Source organism: Ogataea parapolymorpha, chromosome III (genome assembly GCF_000187245.1).
Source record: "Ogataea parapolymorpha DL-1 chromosome III, whole genome shotgun sequence".
Lineage (NCBI taxonomy): Eukaryota > Fungi > Ascomycota > Pichiomycetes > Pichiales > Pichiaceae > Ogataea > Ogataea parapolymorpha.
In genome coordinates this window covers 67035-82560 of record NC_027864.1, presented here as the reverse complement: position 1 = coordinate 82560, position 15526 = coordinate 67035, and the positions used below count along the sequence as shown (strand labels likewise).

Below are 15526 nucleotides of genomic sequence, written 5' to 3'. Positions count from 1 at the left end.
GAAGAGCGGCAAAGCTGATCTTCAGAAGAACAATACCGAGCCCTCAAATAGCGTCTGAGACGAGGTTTGGTGTGATAGCCTCTTAGGACCATTAATTAATGTGCCGGATGTAGATCAGTTACTCCGAGGCCAGCCTGGTGCTAGTTTTCAAGGCTGTGAAAATGTGTAAATTTCGCTTGTCACAATTGTAAACAAATGGCGGATATTGCGAAAAGTCCTTTTTGGCCCACAAAGTCTCCAGTGCGCAGATCTATGGACGCTCGCAGCTCCGTATTCAACCGCCTGTCACTCCGCAAGTCGACCCCCATGGAATCTTTGCCCAGGCAGCTCCATAAGAATTGGAAGATCAGTGATTTCGAGCTCGGTCGTAAGCTGGGAAAAGGTAAGTTTGGTAAGGTCTACTGTGTGCGGGAGATCGAAACGGGGTTCGTGTGTGCATTGAAGGTCATGGACAAACGCGAATTGCTAAACTACAAGGTCGAGAAACAATTCGTCAGAGAAATCGAGATACAGGCAAACGTGCGCCACGTGAACTGTTTACGTTTGTACGGCTGGTTTCACGATCACAAAAACGTGTACCTGATTCTGGAATACGCGGCTGAGGGAGAGCTCTATAAAGTGCTCAAATCCAAACGGCGGTTTGATGACGTCACCGCGTCCTACTACACCTTCCAAGTCGCCAGTGCGCTCAGTTACTTACACAAAAAACATATCGTTCACAGAGACCTCAAACCGGAAAATATATTGCTTCATTTCAACAACCAGATCAAACTCTCGGATTTTGGGTGGAGCGTTTACGCTCCTGGGCATTCCAAAAGAACGACGATGTGCGGCACGTTGGATTACCTGCCACCAGAAATGGTGGAAGCCAAAACTCACGACGAAAAAGTGGATGTGTGGGCACTGGGTATCCTACTATATGAGTTTCTGGTTGGCAGGCCTCCATTTGAAGAGCAGAACTCAAGCACCACGTATAAACGCATCGCAAAAGTGGACCTTCGCATTCCGTCTTTTGTCTCACCAGATGCCGCCGACCTTATCCGCAAGTTGCTAAAGTACGAGCCAGAGAAACGCTTCAGACTCTCAGAAATTGGCAAACATCCTTGGATACTCAAAAATCGGCTCCATTGGCCATCTACCTTTATGAGTCTTGAAAATACTTAATTTATGTACAAATATCGTCTACGCCAAACGTCTGTTATTACGCAACACCTTTGCAAGTCCCTTGGTATTAGGAGCGCTTTTATCTTCCAGAATCAAAAACGCTCTTCCCGATTGGTTCATTCTGCCTGTCCGTCCCATTCTATGGACCAGGTCCGAGGTCATGTTTGGAATATTGTACAGTACCACGTTACGCACACCGCGGAAATTGATACCCCTGGACATCAGGTCTGTGCATATAAGCACTTTAAGCGTTGGCTTCGAAGGATCCTTAAGTGGCTGGGGAGGACTGATGAAAGGCTCTAGAATTCGTCTTCGATCCTCAGGTGTGTCGTCTGACGTCATGCTCTCTACATCATGTTTGTATCTCTCTCGGAGCTGCTGGGCTAAAATCGGAGCATGCTTTTTCTCGTTAACGAAGACGACAACTCTTTTTTCATAACCTGGCTCTGTTCCATCACAATGGATAGCGTAAAGAACTTGAGCCAGTGCTTTAAGCCGTGACCCGTTATATGGTTTGGGTTTGGCGTCTATCACACGGATCTCAATTGCCTTAGGGATCTTGTGGAGCGATGGAGTGGTGATTGGAACAAAGTCAGGGAACAATGACTTCACCACTTTTCTCAGCGAGGAGGAGATGGTAGCCGTGACGAAGACCAAATGACGCAGACCGTTCATTTTTTTAAGCAGGTCATAAGTATCCTCGATGAAAGATTCGTCCATGAGTGTATCTGCCTCATCAACCACACAAAAACTGACATTTTTCAGCAACTGTCTGAGGTTTTGAATATCATCATATTTTGCCAAAGACGCCAGTTTCCCTGGTGTGGTCACCAGAACGTCAATTCCTTGTCTATAACTATCCATAAAATCTTTGAAGTTCGAGTCCAAGTCCCACAGCACCACTTTCGTGCCTAAGGTATTTTTGGTATGTTCCACGGTTTTGAAGACCTGGTCAACCAGTTCGTGGGTTGGAAGCAAAATAACACTTCGTATCCCCGGCTTATTGGACTGCTCAAAGCCCTCTGCAATATAAAACTCGCGCAATCTGTGCAAAAGTGGTGCCAAGTATGCCCACGTTTTCCCCGATCCCGTTTCTCCAGCCAGAATGTAAGGATTCAGTAGCTTGGGGGTTTTGGGGTTGCCATTTATAATTTTGATAGCAGCTTTTTGGATGTTAGTAGGTCGTATCACAAGGCCCTTCAGCTCAGACTCCGACAGTTTTTTCCTGTTTGGACTCATGTAGTTCTGGGACTTAAGAACCGTATTCTCTTTCAGCTCTTCTATCATTGCTGACCTCACTTCGGGAAGTAACTTGAGTTCGTAGAATTCATGCACGCGTTCGTAGAGTCCAGATAGACCCCGTAGATCCTCTTTGTCGAAGCTTTTGAGGGCTGGGCCATTTCCAAACTTATATGCTTTTTCCTCGCTCGAGCTTATCTTGGGCTTGCCAGAAGACTTAGCTGGCGATTTCGCATACGATGCAGACCACGGAGCAGAATAAGCAAACATCCTCCTTCCGGAGATGCACTGGGCTCTTCTGAAAGAGTATGGTAACGCCTGGATTGACCGTAGCATAGATATAGATCAAGAGAAATTTATATATGTATTTTTCATGAATTACCCTGCTATAAATTTTTCATCATTAAAACTCATCGACCAACGTCAACACCATGTCGCTGTCGGATTTGGTCTCTCAATTGCAGATCTTTTCGAAGTCTGATTCCCACAGACAAGTCCTTGATCTGGGATCTAAGATATTGAGTCAAGAGCCTACCAATGTTGCCGCTTTCAAACAATGTTTGGTGGCCCTCATCAACCTTGACAATTACAAGACCGCCCGTGAAATGCTTGACAAACACAGTGACCTTATTGCTGAAAATCGTGACATCCTCGCCGTTGAACTGGCATACATCTACTACAAGCTAGATGACGAAAAGTCGCTGGCAGAGCTTGTGGCTCAGGGATCAACTAATCGCGGGCTAAAACATGTCTTAGCTCAACACTACTATCGTGTTGGTAAAAACGAGAAAGCGCTCGAAATATACAGAGAACTGTTGAATGGCACTCCACCAGAAGAAGTGCTGGATCTGAGTGTTAATGAACGCGCTGTGCTTTCGCAGATGAAAGTGTATTCTGAGGACAGCACCCTACAGCCAGTTTCCGCTCCACATTCCAACTCATACGATCAAAAGTTCAATTCGGCGCTAATTCTCCTAAGGGACGGCGATTATGAGGCCTCGTTGGAGCTTCTGCGAGAAGCCAGACAGCAGTGTTTGGTATCCCTTGCAGATTATGAAGAAGAGGAACAGCTGGAAGAACTTGCGCCTATAGACGTTGAAATTGCCTTTCTTACACAACTTTTGAGTGGTAACGATGCTGCTAAGCCATTTTACGACGAAATTAACGTGTCGAAGCTCAAGAACCAGGTCTTGAAAGTTCTCATCACCACCAATCTTGCTTCCTTCCAACATCAACCGTCTAATGCAGCTTTGTTGTACAAAAACCTTGGATTCCCCCAGTCGCTCAACAAAATCCTTGATAGATTGGCGATAAGGCAAATAAGGGATCTACATCGCAATGAAATCTTGCTAGCATACAAGGCTGGAAAATCCGTTTCCAAGTCTGCAGCCAAGCACGAACATCAATTTCCAGAGTCTTTATTGCCACAGGCCCTGGCTGCCATATCTAAAATAACAGAGTTTGACTCGAAGAACCTCAAATCATTGGGCAATGAAAAACTGGTATTCAGAGAAGCGATAAGAAATCCACAGAAGCTGGGCTTGTGTTTGTTCGCCGCACAATTGAGTGCGAGTGCCGGAAAACCTCAGAATGCTGCTCGCGTTTTGGAGGCTGCGGTTGAAGCCGACTCGCCCGTGCTTCTCAGGCCAGCAGTTGCCTGTTTGCTTTTCGCAGTGTACGACAAGCTTGACAGAGAAAACGACAAAATTAAGCTTCTTCTTAGCCTGTATCAGCATTTAATTTCTGCAGAGCTCAAGACCGTCGACCAACTAAAACTATTGAAATTTGTGGCGTTCCAAATGATAACATTCGACGAGCCAAAGTCTCAAGAACTATTCCTAAAACTGCAGTCTGCGGTGTCTTCAGATCCCCTGGTCTCCGTGGTTTTGGGCGGAGAAGCTGAAACTAGCTTGGGCAACGTGGATCCACTGATTTTAGAAGTTGATACAGATTCGCTACTTGAACAAGGTCTCCAGCCTTTGATATCAAAAACATCTACCACCAAGACCAGTAAGGGAATCACTAGAGTGGAAAAACGAAAGCGAAACAAACCTAAAAAGCTTCCTAAGGATCTCTCCAAAAAGTTGGACGAGGAAAGGTGGTTACCAATGAAGGATAGGTCTTACTACAAACCAAAAAAGGGCAAGAAGGGCAAGGACACCCAAGGAGGTCTCGTTGACCAAGCCACAGAGGAGTCCCTCAACATCGGTTCCAGCTCATCGACGCCTGCCGTAGGCAAAAAGCAGGCCAGCAAGAAGAAGAAGGGGAAAAAATAGTTCATGTACCGGCAAACATCATTAAGATCTATGTAAACAACGTATCTTCGTCCCTGAGATATTCTCCAATGTCTCCTTGACGGAAAACCACAATACCTGTTGGTTGCAAGTTCTTTGCTTCGATAGTCGACTTTGCGCTAACACCAAATCCTAGAGGCACATCTGCCATAGAGAAAACTATCACTCCGGCATGTTCTGGAATGTCTTCGCTCATCTTTCCAACGTGTGCTTTGAGGACATGATTTCCGTATAAGAATGGCATTTCTCCGTTTTGCTTGATCCAGACCTTGTATTTTGCGTATTGAGCCAGGTATTTCAGGGAAGTGATGTGCAATCTAAATTTCCCAGTTTTTGTGAACTTTCCAAAACACACACCAAGGGACATGAGGTTTGGTCTTGCGACAGAAGTTGCAACTTTCGCTATGCGATCACTGACGTAATAGACTCTATCTTTTTGTAATCTGAAAACATGAGGGTCTTCTTTATTATCCACAAGATATGCAATATTACGGCCAATGTAGTTGGCCAGCTTTTCGAAAACCACCTTGGTTTCTTCCTCGGTGAGCGGTCTCATTGATTAAGTATATCAAATATTTTTTTGAAATTTTTTTAGCTTTTCCAGCACTGCCTTTTTAAAAATTTTCAATATCTAGCATAGATGTCAGAGCCTATCAATGAACGTACTGAGGAACCTGATCAAGTTGCTGAAGCCTACGACGACAACGAACAGGGTAGCAGAAAAGACCCTAGTAACAAATGGCTCCGTACTCGGAAAGGAGACGTCATCGGTGACACAGCTAAGAGACAGAGAGTCCTCAAGAAAGTCCAGGACACGTGGGTATGTTTCGCGGACAGAGCTACTGGAGGTGAACTTCAGTCGACTTTGTTCACGAATGTTAAGTTACTAACATTGCAGACGGATTTTGAATGAGGATGGTACCCCCAAATACGAGGATGAAGAAAGAAAACCCAAGAAGAAGGTTGCATGTTATTTGAGCTACTGTGGAACGGGATACCACGGCATGCAGATGAACCCTCCTGCTAAGACCATTGAGGGTGATTTGTTTGACGCTTTTGTGAAAGCAGGGGCTATTTCCAAGAATAATTCCAACGATCTGAAAAAGAGCAGTTTCATGAGAGCTGCACGTACCGACAAAGGTGTGCATGCTGCTGGAAATGTGATTTCGCTGAAGCTTATTATTGAGGATCCAGATTTGGTTGAGAAAATCAACAGCTATCTTCCTGATCAAATCAGATTTTGGGGCTATGAGAGGGTGAATAAGTCTTTTGACTGTCGCAAGGTTTGTTCCTCAAGAATTTACGAGTACCTTATGCCAACATACTCATTCTTGCCTCCAAAGCCAAGTAGTCCCCTGGCAGCTCAAATAATCGAGGCGGAAAGGGAGTTCCCGGGAACGACGAGAAAAGACCCAGAAGGAGAAAAATTCTGGGAGGAGGTGAACGTTGAGCTTGAGAAGGCCGGTATTACAGAAGACCAAATGGCGCAGATCAGAGAGGCAAATAGAGAAGGAATTCAACTGACTGTTCCGCTTGAACTTGCCGACAAAAAATCTAGAGAAATCATGAATGCAGCCCGCAAGCGGTATAAAATCTCAACCGAGAAGCTGAATCTACTAAGAGATGCTTTGAAAATCTACCTGGGACCGCATAATTTCCATAATTTCACTAATGGGAAGGATTACAAAGACCCTTCTGCCATCAGATTCATGAAAAATATCACTGTGAGCGATCCTATTGTGGTGAACGACCAGGAATGGGTGTCTATCAAGATACACGGACAGTCATTTATGCTCCACCAGATTCGTAAGATGATTGCCATGGCTACCCTTGTTGTGAGAACAGGCTGTCCGTTGGCCAGAATTGAGGAGGCTTTTGGACCCGAGAAGGTCAACATTCCTAAGGCGCCCGCTTTAGGACTTTTGCTCGAGCAGCCAGTGTATGAGAGCTACAATGCGAAGCTCGAGAAGTTTGGATATAACCCACTTTCTTTCGATAAGTTTGCCGCAGAAATCGATGAATTCAAACGCAAACATATCTACGATAAAATTTACGCAGAGGAGGAGCGCGACAACGTCTTTTACGGATTCTTTGGCTTTATCGATGGATTTGCTGGATACGACGATCAGAACGGCACTCCGATCTTTAATTTCCTGACTGCCAGAGGCATCCGAAAAGAGGAACCCAAAAAAGAATAAGTGGAGTGATTTTGATGTCTGTACCACTCAAGTTCCGGGCGGTGACCAAATCACTCCACTTTATTTGGGTATATAAAGAGCAAATAGAAGATGAGTACTTGTAATCAACAACTATCATCCGTATATCACATACTATTACTACAATGTCAGCTATCGCCAGTGTCGCAATAAATTCAGCCAAAGCTGCAAGCAAAAGCATTGGCCCAAACCCCCTTTTCAGAGAACTTGGTGTCCACGCCCGCCAGCTCGCTATATGGGGTACTGGACTGGGAAGCTTCCTCTACTGGCCCATCATGGTGGGAAACGCTAACAAAAAAGGTTACTGGCACATGTAACCGGAAAAACTGTTCTGGTGTGATTTTCCACGAAATAATTTTGCATATATAGATTAAGTCTAATAAACAGACAATATTCTCGATGTTGGTAATAACAGGCGCTTTGGCGCTGCTTGTTCTGCTCTTTGTCTTTAGGACTCGCTTGGTTGAGTATGCGATCAGCTGGGACAGAAAGTATCGCCTTCGAGAAGATCTCTACCTGGCACCAGTCATCATCTATCAATTCATCCGGCATTTTTACCACTGTTATGTCACCAAACGTGTTTCTCTATGGTACATCCTAGAGTACTCCATGAAGAAGCATGCGCAGAACACCGCTCTCATATTTTTACGGCCAGCGGCTGCCAAGGGTGAGTTTGACATCGAGAAATATACCTATGCGGAACTTTACGGGCTCGTTCTGCGCTTGTCTTATATTTTGAAAACGGAGTACGGAGTAGAAAAAAATGACATTGTGTCTCTATACATGAACAACAGTCCACTGTTCATCATCATGTGGCTAGCGTTGTGGAATCTAGGTGCAATTCCATGTTTCCAAAACAATAACCTGACCCATAAAGCTCTGGTCCATTCGCTTTCTGTTGTCGACTCTAGGCTCGTCTTTGTAGACGAGGAATGTCAAAGCCTCTTTGATGGAACTAAGGACGAGATCTCTGAAAAGATTCCCGATTTGAGATGTATCTATGTTGATCAAAAGCAATGGCTCAAGAATATTGAAAATCCTTCGTCTCCCACTTTTAGACTCGATAATGCAGAACGTGATAAAGATCTGCTATACTACAAGCCTGCAGTTCTGATTTTCACCAGCGGAACCTCTGGATTACCAAAATCTGCTGTCAACTCGTGGCGAAAAGTATTCTTTGCTTCATTTTTTTTCCCCCATGCCATGAGACTGAGCAGTTCCACCAACATGTACACCGCCATGCCACTATACCACGGCACTGCGTCTATACTTGGTGTGCTCCCGATTTTTGCCCACGGTGGCACGCTTTCTTTGGGCACTAAATTTTCTCTCTCTTCCTACTGGACTCAAGTCAGACTTGCCGGAGCCAACACTATCCAATACGTGGGTGAGGTGTGTCGCTACTTACTTAACGGGCCAGCTACAGAGGACGAAAAATGGTGTCATGGAAAAATTAGACTAGCTGTTGGAAACGGTTTGCGTGCTGATATCTGGACCAGGTTCAAGGAAAGATTTAAGATTCCTGCTATAGGAGAATTCTACGCCAGTAGCGAGGCTCCTTTTGCTACGACATGCTACGAACAATACGGTATTGGCATCGGCTGTATCAGAAATCAGGGATGGCTGGCAGATAAAGCTTTGAGTCTGATGTATTGCCTCGTCAAGACAGAAAAGAACGACGACGCAACCTTATACAGAAATGAACAGGGATATTGCGAGAAACCTCGGGCTGGAGAAAACGCTGAACTCCTGATGCACGTCTTAAACCCAAAGAATATCAAGGCCACCTTCCCAGGATATGTCAACAACGAGGATGCAACATACTCCAAGATTGTGCGCAATGTTTTTCGCAAAGGTGACGCATGGATCAGAACCGATGACCTTTTTCAGTACGATGAGTATGGTTGCATCAAGTTTGTGGATAGACTGGGCGACACGTACAGGTGGAAGTCTGAGAATGTGAGCACCACTCAGGTGGAAAACAGCTTACAATCGCATCCTTCAATTGATGTCAGTGTCGTGGTGGGAGCAAGGGTTCCTAATCATGAGGGCCGCTGCGGCTACGCTATTCTACAGACCAAGTCCAGAAACGAGGAATCTGACGATGAGAGAAGCAAACTGCTCTTGGAGTTGGGAGCAGTGGTGTGCTCACAATTACCTCATTTTGCACGCCCGTGCTTTGTCAGATTTGACATCATTGAGCATACCCACAACCACAAGATATCCAAGAAGAGATTTAGAGATCCTGTGTTGCCGTTTGGTCCTAGCAATAAAGACTCGGTGTACTACCTCAACCTCAGCACTAAAAAGTATGAGCCGCTCACCGAGGAAATTTACCAGGGCATTGCAGCCGGATCAATACGAATTTGAAAAATCATGTGCGGCGTTGCGTCACTTCTCCGTGCACCCGTGCACCTTAAATTTTTTTTCAAGTTTAATAGAACAGAATTTAGTCATACATTTTCATTTATATAAGTGGAATCACAAATCCGGAACTTAGTATTTGAACCAAAGTACGATGCCAGTAAGTGTATAACGTGAAGGAGGATTTTGGACAATGATGGTGCAACTCCATGTTGTGCGACGTATCACACATGACCTGTCTGAAAATTTTGGCTCCTTTTCTTAACATCATGCTGACCAACCAGGCGCCAACCGCATCCCACAGCAGAATGTTCATGGAAAATCCACATGTTGGAGACAGATCCCGTCTAGAGGACTGGAGAATTAGAGGTTACAATCCACTAACTCCTCCAGATCTTCTTCAACATGAATACCCACTGACCAGCAAATCTGAAAAGAACATCTTGGAAGGAAGAGAAGATGCCTGTAATATTCTCAATGGAAAAGACGACAGACTTTTGGTAGTTATCGGACCATGCTCCCTTCATGATCCCGAGGCTGCTCTTGATTATTGCAACAGACTGTCAGCTTTCAAAGAGAAAGTCAAAGGAGAACTGCACATTGTTATGAGAGCATACCTCGAAAAGCCTCGTACTACTGTCGGCTGGAAAGGTTTGATCAACGACCCAGATATTGATGGATCTTTCAACATCAACAAGGGACTCAGAATCGCCAGAGAATTATTCGTCAGACTCACAGAAAAGCTTCCGATTGCTGGTGAGATGTTGGACACTATTTCTCCTCAATTCTTGAGCGATTTGTTTTCTGTTGGTGCTATTGGAGCTCGTACGACGGAGTCCCAACTACACAGAGAACTGGCGTCGGGTCTGTCTTTCCCTGTTGGTTTCAAGAATGGAACGGACGGCTCGCTAGGCGTGGCCGTCGACGCTATGCGTGCTGCCGCCCACCCCCACCACTTTTTATCGGTTACCAAGCCAGGTGTCGTTGCCATTGTTGGTACGGAAGGAAATAAGGACACTTTCATCATCCTACGCGGTGGTAAGAAGGGTACCAACTACGACGAACAAAGCGTAAAAGAGGCAGAGCAAGCATTGAGCAAGGCCGGCATTCTTAAAGAGGGAGAAGCCAGAATCATGGTGGATTGCTCCCACGGGAACTCTTGCAAAGACCACCGTAACCAGCCAAAGGTCGCAGCTGAAATTTCCCGCCAGCTCAAAAATGGTAACACCACCATCTGTGGTGTCATGATCGAAAGCAATATCAACGAAGGAAGACAGGACGTGCCACCACTCGAAGAAGGAGGAAAAGACTGTTTGAAGTATGGCTGCTCCATAACTGACGCTTGTATTGGCTGGGAAAGCACTGAGGAAGTGCTGGAGATGCTAGCCGAGGCCGTGAAAGAACGCAGATCGCTCAAGAACAAAAACTAAGGAGGGTATTGGGAACGTTTATCTGTTTATATGGTCTAAAAAGGTTTTATACAAGAATGATTACGTAGTTCATAACATTTTACTGAGAATCGTGGTTGCAATTTTCACGCCTGGGCTGATATGTCGGTGGCTAAAGTCTGTCAGTTGAGTGGTGTGGCTGGTCAGGTTTTCAAGTTCCTTGGCCATTTGCTCCTTCACCGACTCGTTCTTCGTAATCACCACTGCATTTGTTTCGAGGTCCAAGGCATATGCTCTACGAGTGTAGTTCGAAGAGCCGACAACCGTTATGCTAGGCATATTTTCCCCTGAGAGTGACAACCAGAGTCCTTTGGCGTGGTAAGACCATCCAGTGGGAGTATTCACAATGCCATTCTGCCATTCCAGCAGTCTGACACAGTCTTTGCGGCGCACTTGATCCAAAAATAATTGTGCTTTGTAGAGGTATGCGTCTGGAAGATACTTGGAAATACCTTTTGATTTATAGAATGAGTTTGCCTCTGGAGCCGCTGTGATGACAGTTCCTTTAGCATGCGACTCAATAAACCTGGAGCTGATTTCAGGGTGGATATTGAAATATCCAGCAGTAAAAGCCCACTTCACGTCGGGGTCATTGAGGAGTGTCAGTAAGCGCAGAATTGCAGGCTTCTCAGTGGACCTATCGGGGTTCATAATTGGCTTCAGCGAGGAAACGGGATAGACAATAATCTCAGGGTCGGCAAGGTATTCAGGTTTGGTAACGGGGCTTCTCAGAAGCGGTAGAACGAGCCTGGTGGACTCTTTGATGAACCGTTCAACGTTGAGATGAGGCTCTGAGGCAAAGTTGGACGATGGCCATTCTAGTGTATATTTTTCAGAGGTTTTGGAAGGTATTAGCTGGTAACTTATAGAGCTGACTGCTTTTTGGAGGCCAAAATAGTAGTCCGCCAAAGGTGCATTCTTGAACAGATAGTACCTGTCCTGACGATTAGTAAAGTAGTCCTCCGAGAGGTTGGCGCCTGTGAGTATCACTTCTTTGTCAAATCCACATATCTTCATATGTTGCAATCCCCATCCCTCGTTTATTCTTTTTGGAAGCAGTGCTTTTTTGATGCCTGAAAGATGCGGAGTATGATAGAAACGAATGTTGACTCGCTCCTTGCCAAATTTCTCCACAAGTGGTGCTAAGAGCGATGCTGGACTAGGATTAGGAGACTCTCGCGTGGAACGAAGATAGTCGACAAGGATGTCAACTTTGAGCTCAGGCTTTTGAGACAACGAGTCTTGCAAACATTCGACAAGCTCGTGTTGAGTTTTCCCAATGTAAAGGGATGAGAGGAATATACGATTCTCCGCAGATCTGATTTTTTGCTTAATGAGATTGTAGAAGTCGGCGGGATGGTAAAGTATTTCCAGTTGATTTTTAGCGAGCTCGAAACGTGGGCTTATGGCATCCAACTGCTGGATGGTGGCTCGTAGGGTGGGATTAAAAGTGTCATAGTTCCGCAGTCGTGGATTTTCCACCTTGGTAGAATATGTTCGGATCTTCTGAAAAAGACTCGAGAGAAGAAGCATGGGAACTTGGTAAAAAATTGGTGGAAATTTTTCATGTTCAGAGCGCTCTACAGGATGGCTTCTGAACAACCGAATAAACTTCGCAAAGTTGACGGCAAAGGGTTTCGAGTTCGCCAGGTATATCAGGATGCAGCACAGAAGTCTGCATACGAACAGCTTGGAGGAGACAAGAACGCTGAGAACTTGACAGACATACCCTTGAATAAGACCATAAAAGAAGAGGAAGATGATGCAGTGTACAGCATAGACGGCCCTGTTCGGAGACTGAGGCCCTACTACTTCACGTACATGACCCACTGTAAGCAGCGATGGATAGATCGAAATATTCTGGACGTATTCGCACACGAATTTCGGTTACATCCGAAAAGCTATTATCGAAATGCATTAGAAAAGGGCAGGGTGACAATTAATGAAAAAGTTGCCAATATAGATACAATCTTGAAAAATGGCGATTTGATTTCGCACAGAATGCATCGTCACGAGCCTCCTGTCACCTCAAGACCTGTGAAAATTGTCCATGAGGATGATGAATTGGTGGTGATTGACAAACCATCTGGAATACCTGTTCATCCTACAGGACGGTATCGCCATAACACCGTTACTTTTATTTTAGAAAGAGAAATGGGAATCAAGGCTCATCCTTGTAATAGACTTGACAGATTGACGAGCGGGTTGATGTTTTTGGGCAAGACTGCCGCGGGGGCAGAGAAGATGGTCAAACAAATGCGCGAAAGAGAAGTCTCCAAAGAGTACATTGCCAAGGTGGTTGGCGAGTTTCCTGCACAACGAGAAATTGTCTGCGAGGAACCTTTGAGAACAGTAGATCCTAGGATTGCATTCAATATTGTTGATCGTGAAAATGGAAAGGAAGCCAAGACAGTGTTCAAAAGACTCTCGTACGACGGTGTCACAAGCTTGGTGATCTGCAAGCCACTAACTGGACGCACCCACCAGATCAGAGTTCATCTACAATACCTTGGTCACCCTATAGTGAATGACCCGTTGTACTCATCTCCCAAGATTTGGGGGCCAAGTTTAGGAAAAGGTGCTGATTTTGACATTGATGCTATTGCGGAAAAATTATCCAAAATTGGCAAAACCGAGCCTGCCACCAGCTGGCTACATCCTAATGATGACGGCGAGATACAATCCACCGGCCAATTTTGCAGCGACTGCGGCGGTGAGTTGTACTCCGACCCTGGGCCTAACGACCTGGACCTCTACTTGCATGCTTATAAATATAGCTCATCACAGAAAAATGGGTGGTCTTACCAAACAGAGCTTCCGGAATGGGCCGTGGAGACACAAAAAAAGTATATGGCTCTTGCCCTAGAGCAGGCAGAGAAATGCCCGCAGATCGATAGCGCATTCCGCGTGGGAGCAGTCATTACGTGTGGTGGCGAGGTGATTTCTACTGGTCATACGAGAGAGCTGGAAGGCAATACGCATGCAGAACAGTGTGCCATGGAAAAATATTTCGAGAAAACAGGGTCTCGAACTCTGCCGCCGGGCTGTGAGATCTACACTACGATGGAGCCATGCAGCGAGCGCTTGAGCGGTAATAAACCCTGTCTGGATCGGATTCTCGATTACAAAGATTGTTTTACAACCTGCTATGTCGGAGTTATGGAACCAAATACTTTTATTTCCGAGAATGTCTCTCGCAAAAAGCTGGAGGAGGCAGGTATATTATACATCCAGGTGCCCGGATACGCAGAAAAGAGTCTCGAGGTTGCAAAGCGGGGCCATAAGGAGACGAAATAGTGTATGTAGCGACTCGCAAATAACTCCGCAACATCTTGCCCCACAGAAAAACTGCGTAGCCGAAAAAAATGTTTCTGGAAAACATAATAAATACGCTTAGTCTCCTGAAGAGAATCCTCCTTCTCAAAATACAAAATGCCATCGGCAATAGTGGATATCTGTCGGGAGTGCCACTCATTGGTGGCTGACTTTCTTGCGCTGAAAGTTCCTTACCCTAAAGCCAACAAAGGTTTGAGGGTCGTTAGCCCTTATCCTGATTTCCATAATGACGATAAGCTTCACCAAAAGACTCAAGAACAGGTGGTAAAAAGTATGCGAATTTTTGCCCAGGCGCTAGACAAGTACAGTTTGGAAGAGCTATCAATAAGCTATAATGGAGGGAAAGATTGTTTGGTGATGCTGGTAATCTATTTGGCTGCCATCTATGAAAAATATGAAAACCAACTACTTGAGCTCAAAAGCAATAAAATATCAAGTGTCTACATTAACAACGAGATCGGCTTTCAAGAGCAAGACGAATTCCTGTACTCATCCGTAATCAAATACCAACTCTCGCTTACAAAAATCAAGGACCAAATGAAAGGTGGATTTCAGAAATATCTCGATCAAAATCCGAAAATCAAAGCTATTGCCGTCGGGATCCGCCGAATCGACCCATACGGAGAAAACCTGGCCTATATCCAGCATACGGATCATGGATGGCCCGCATTTTACAGAATCAACCCGGTGCTTGATTGGACGTACTGCGAAATCTGGTATTTCATTAAGGCAACTAACATCGAATACTGCTCACTATATGATCAGGGATACACCTCCATAGGTGGAATAGACAATACGATAAAAAACCCGCTTCTCAGGCTTGGGGACAAGTACTTGCCGGCATACATGCTGGACGACGATTGTCACGAACGGCTTAGTCGGTGTGACAAGAAAGAATTAGATTCACGGGAAAACAGACCCGAAGAGAAGTTATAGTTAATGAATGAGTAATGGTTCACGAATATAACGCATCGTAGAGTGCTGAAAAATTATTCTTGTAAATTAATGTCCATCTTTGTAGATATTACTGATAAGCCGCTGGATTCGGCTGAGGTGCTTAATTATGTTCGGCATCCTCAAGCGGGAGCAATTGTGTATTTTGGAGGCACAACAAGAAATACGTTTGAAGGCAAGGAGGTTGTATCTCTCGCATACGAGGCGCATCCAAGGTTGGCGATCAAAACTCTCGAGTCCATCGCCCACGAGGCGAAAGCCAAATTTCAGAGTGTTCATAAGATAGCAATTGTGCACCGCACAGGCGTGGTTCCAGTAGCTACAGAGTCCGTTATGATTGCCGTCAGTTCAACACATCGAAAAGAAGGGTGGCTTTGTGGAGAGTGGGTATTGGAGAAAGTCAAGGAAAGGGCAGAAATCTGGAAGATCGAAAAGTACGCGGACGGAGATAGTGTCTACAAAGAGAATGACGTTTCTAACGTGCTTAGTCGCACCTAATAGTTATTTATGT

The 15526-nt window shown here is 45.2% G+C and overlaps 11 protein-coding genes across 11 annotated transcripts; 8 read left to right on the top strand and 3 right to left on the bottom strand.

The window, feature by feature from the left end:
* Positions 1-195: 195 nt before the first annotated feature.
* HPODL_00205 (Spindle assembly checkpoint kinase) lies at positions 196-1164 on the top strand (the record flags this gene model as incomplete). The annotated part of the gene is made up of 1 exon (XM_014080149.1): positions 196-1164. One exon carries the CDS (start codon positions 196-198, stop codon positions 1162-1164), a length of 969 nt encoding a protein of 322 aa, XP_013935624.1.
* Positions 1165-1182: 18 nt separating this feature from the next.
* On the bottom strand, positions 1183-2739 carry HPODL_00204 (Mitochondrial ATP-dependent RNA helicase of the DEAD-box family; the record flags this gene model as incomplete). Its single annotated transcript, XM_014080148.1, has 1 exon — positions 1183-2739. The coding sequence occupies one exon, from the start codon at positions 2737-2739 to the stop codon at positions 1183-1185; it is 1557 nt and encodes a 518-aa protein (XP_013935623.1).
* A 95-nt stretch (positions 2740-2834) lies between these two features.
* HPODL_00203 (signal recognition particle subunit SRP72) lies at positions 2835-4679 on the top strand (the record flags this gene model as incomplete). Its single annotated transcript, XM_014080147.1, has 1 exon — positions 2835-4679. One exon carries the CDS (start codon positions 2835-2837, stop codon positions 4677-4679), a length of 1845 nt encoding a protein of 614 aa, XP_013935622.1.
* A 28-nt stretch (positions 4680-4707) lies between these two features.
* On the bottom strand, positions 4708-5253 carry HPODL_00202 (60S ribosome subunit biogenesis protein NIP7; the record flags this gene model as incomplete). The annotated part of the gene is made up of 1 exon (XM_014080146.1): positions 4708-5253. One exon carries the CDS (start codon positions 5251-5253, stop codon positions 4708-4710), a length of 546 nt encoding a protein of 181 aa, XP_013935621.1.
* An 84-nt stretch (positions 5254-5337) lies between these two features.
* HPODL_00201 (tRNA pseudouridine synthase 1) lies at positions 5338-6895 on the top strand (the record flags this gene model as incomplete). Its single annotated transcript, XM_014080145.1, has 2 exons — positions 5338-5564; positions 5596-6895. The coding sequence occupies 2 exons, from the start codon at positions 5338-5340 to the stop codon at positions 6893-6895; spliced, it is 1527 nt and encodes a 508-aa protein (XP_013935620.1).
* Positions 6896-7312: 417 nt separating this feature from the next.
* Positions 7313-9283, top strand: HPODL_00200 (Very long-chain fatty acid transport protein; the record flags this gene model as incomplete). Its single annotated transcript, XM_014080144.1, has 1 exon — positions 7313-9283. One exon carries the CDS (start codon positions 7313-7315, stop codon positions 9281-9283), a length of 1971 nt encoding a protein of 656 aa, XP_013935619.1.
* Positions 9284-9546: 263 nt separating this feature from the next.
* HPODL_00199 (Phospho-2-dehydro-3-deoxyheptonate aldolase, phenylalanine-inhibited) lies at positions 9547-10707 on the top strand (the record flags this gene model as incomplete). The annotated part of the gene is made up of 1 exon (XM_014080143.1): positions 9547-10707. The coding sequence occupies one exon, from the start codon at positions 9547-9549 to the stop codon at positions 10705-10707; it is 1161 nt and encodes a 386-aa protein (XP_013935618.1).
* Positions 10708-10776: 69 nt separating this feature from the next.
* On the bottom strand, positions 10777-12258 carry HPODL_00198 (CDP-diacylglycerol--glycerol-3-phosphate 3-phosphatidyltransferase; the record flags this gene model as incomplete). Its single annotated transcript, XM_014080142.1, has 1 exon — positions 10777-12258. One exon carries the CDS (start codon positions 12256-12258, stop codon positions 10777-10779), a length of 1482 nt encoding a protein of 493 aa, XP_013935617.1.
* Positions 12259-12312: 54 nt separating this feature from the next.
* On the top strand, positions 12313-14022 carry HPODL_00197 (drap deaminase; the record flags this gene model as incomplete). Its single annotated transcript, XM_014080141.1, has 1 exon — positions 12313-14022. The coding sequence occupies one exon, from the start codon at positions 12313-12315 to the stop codon at positions 14020-14022; it is 1710 nt and encodes a 569-aa protein (XP_013935616.1).
* Positions 14023-14157: 135 nt separating this feature from the next.
* HPODL_00196 (Flavin adenine dinucleotide (FAD) synthetase) lies at positions 14158-14997 on the top strand (the record flags this gene model as incomplete). Its single annotated transcript, XM_014080140.1, has 1 exon — positions 14158-14997. The coding sequence occupies one exon, from the start codon at positions 14158-14160 to the stop codon at positions 14995-14997; it is 840 nt and encodes a 279-aa protein (XP_013935615.1).
* Positions 14998-15066: 69 nt separating this feature from the next.
* HPODL_00195 (uncharacterized protein) lies at positions 15067-15513 on the top strand (the record flags this gene model as incomplete). The annotated part of the gene is made up of 1 exon (XM_014080139.1): positions 15067-15513. One exon carries the CDS (start codon positions 15067-15069, stop codon positions 15511-15513), a length of 447 nt encoding a protein of 148 aa, XP_013935614.1.
* Positions 15514-15526: the final 13 nt, after the last annotated feature.